This window comes from Callionymus lyra, unplaced genomic scaffold, assembly GCF_982586985.1.
Source record: "Callionymus lyra unplaced genomic scaffold, fCalLyr1.hap1.1 HAP1_SCAFFOLD_197, whole genome shotgun sequence".
NCBI classification, from domain to species: domain Eukaryota; kingdom Metazoa; phylum Chordata; class Actinopteri; order Syngnathiformes; family Callionymidae; genus Callionymus; species Callionymus lyra.
The window spans coordinates 45,001-47,500 of record NW_028258648.1 but is presented as its reverse complement, the minus strand read 5'-3'; the positions used below and the strand labels follow the sequence as shown (position 1 = coordinate 47,500).

Here is a 2,500-nt window from a genome sequence, read left to right as displayed (position 1 = left end):
CGATCATGTGACTCTCAGACGATCATGTGACTCTCAGATGATCATGTGACTCTCAGATGATCATGTGACTCTCAGACGATCATGTGACTCTCAGACGATCATGTGACTCTCAGACGATCATGTGACTCTCAGACGATCATGTGACTCTCAGACGATCATGTGACTCTCAGACGATCATGTGACTCTCAGATGATCATGTGACTCTCAGACGATCATGTGACTCTCAGATGATCATGTGACTCTCAGACGATCATGTGACTCTCAGATGATCATGTGACTCTCAGACGATCATGTGACTCTCAGACGATCATGTGACTCTCAGATGATCATGTGACTCTCAGACGATCATGTGACTCTCAGATGATCATGTGACTCTCAGACGATCATGTGACTCTCAGATGATCATGTGACTCTCAGACGATCATGTGACTCTCAGACGATCATGTGACTCTCAGATGATCATGTGACTCTCAGATGATCATGTGACTCTCAGATGATCATGTGACTCTCAGACGATCATGTGACTCTCAGATGATCATGTGACTCTCAGACGATCATGTGACTCTCAGACGATCATGTGACTCTCAGACGATCATGTGACTCTCAGATGATCATGTGACTCTCAGACGATCATGTGACTCTCAGACGATCATGTGACTCTCAGATGATCATGTGACTCTCAGACGATCATGTGACTCTCAGACGATCATGTGACTCTCAGATGATCATGTGACTCTCAGATGATCATGTGACTCTCAGACGATCATGTGACTCTCAGACGATCATGTGACTCTCAGACGATCATGTGACTCTCAGACGATCATGTGACTCTCAGATGATCATGTGACTCTCAGATGATCATGTGACTCTCAGACGATCATGTGACTCTCAGACGATCATGTGACTCTCAGATGATCATGTGACTCTCAGATGATCATGTGACTCTCAGATGATCATGTGACTCTCAGACGATCATGTGACTCTCAGACGATCATGTGACTCTCAGATGATCATGTGACTCTCAGATGATCATGTGACTCTCAGATGATCATGTGACTCTCAGATGATCATGTGACTCTCAGATGATCATGTGACTCTCAGACGATCATGTGACTCTCAGATGATCATGTGACTCTCAGATGATCATGTGACTCTCAGACGATCATGTGACTCTCAGACGATCATGTGACTCTCAGACGATCATGTGACTCTCAGATGATCATGTGACTCTCAGATGATCATGTGACTCTCAGATGATCATGTGACTCTCAGATGATCATGTGACTCTCAGATGATCATGTGACTCTCAGACGATCATGTGACTCTCAGACGATCATGTGACTCTCAGATGATCATGTGACTCTCAGATGATCATGTGACTCTCAGATGATCATGTGACTCTCAGATGATCATGTGACTCTCAGACGATCATGTGACTCTCAGATGATCATGTGACTCTCAGATGATCATGTGACTCTCAGACGATCATGTGACTCTCAGATGATCATGTGACTGGAAGAATGTTTAACATGACGTCAATGTTCTGCTGCAGTGGTTCAAACACTGAACATGTGACTCACAGGTGGAGCTTGAAGGTCTCACTGGACACATCGAGTTCAACAGCAAAGGCCAGCGTTCTAACTACGGCTTGAGGATCATGCAGAGCAGCAGGGACGGACTCCGGCAGGTAAAGTTCTGATCTCACCTGATCTCACCTGATGAACCTGATGAACCTGATGAACCTGATCTCATCTGATCTCACCTGATCTCACCTGATCTCACCTGATCTCACCTGATCTCACCTGATCTCACATGATCTCACCTGATGAACTTGATGAACCTGATGAACCTGATGAACCTGATGAACCTGATCTCATCTGATCTCACCTGATCTCACCTGATCTCACCTGATCTCACACGATCTCACCTGATCTCACATGATCTCACCTGATCTCACATGATCTCACCTGATCTCACATGATCTCACCTGATGAAAATGATCTCACCTGATCTCACATGATCTCACCTGATCTCACCTGATCTCACCTGATGAACCTGATGAACCTGATGAACCTGATGAACCTGATCTCACCTGATCTCACCTGATCTCACCTGATCTCACCTGATCTCACCTGATCTCACCTGATCTCACCTGATCTCACATGATCTCACCTGATCTCACATGATCTCACCTGATCTCACCTGATCTCACCTGATCTCACCTGATCTCACCTGATCTCACCTGATCTCACATGATCTCACCTGATCTCACATGATCTCACCTGATCTCACATGATCTCACCTGATGAACCTGATCTCACCTGATGAACCTGATCTCACCTGATCTCACCTGATCTCACATGATCTCACCTGATCTCACCTGATGAACCTGATCTCACCTGATGAACCTGATGAACCTGATCTCACCTGATCTCACCTGATGAACCTGATGAACCTGATCTCACCTGATCTCACCTGATCTCACCTGATCTCACCTGAT

At 45.7% G+C, this 2,500-nt stretch overlaps 1 protein-coding gene across 1 annotated transcript in view; it reads left to right on the top strand.

Moving 5' to 3' along the window:
* LOC148058055 (glutamate receptor ionotropic, kainate 4-like) overlaps positions 1-2,500 on the top strand; it is a gene marked incomplete at its 5' end in the record, with an annotated part of 57,357 nt that overhangs the window by 25,830 nt on the left and 29,027 nt on the right. The window contains one exon of the mRNA XM_087782658.1: positions 1,583-1,687. Within this exon, the coding sequence (XP_087638784.1) occupies positions 1,583-1,687 (105 nt within the window). The remainder of the gene's footprint in view (positions 1-1,582; positions 1,688-2,500) is intronic.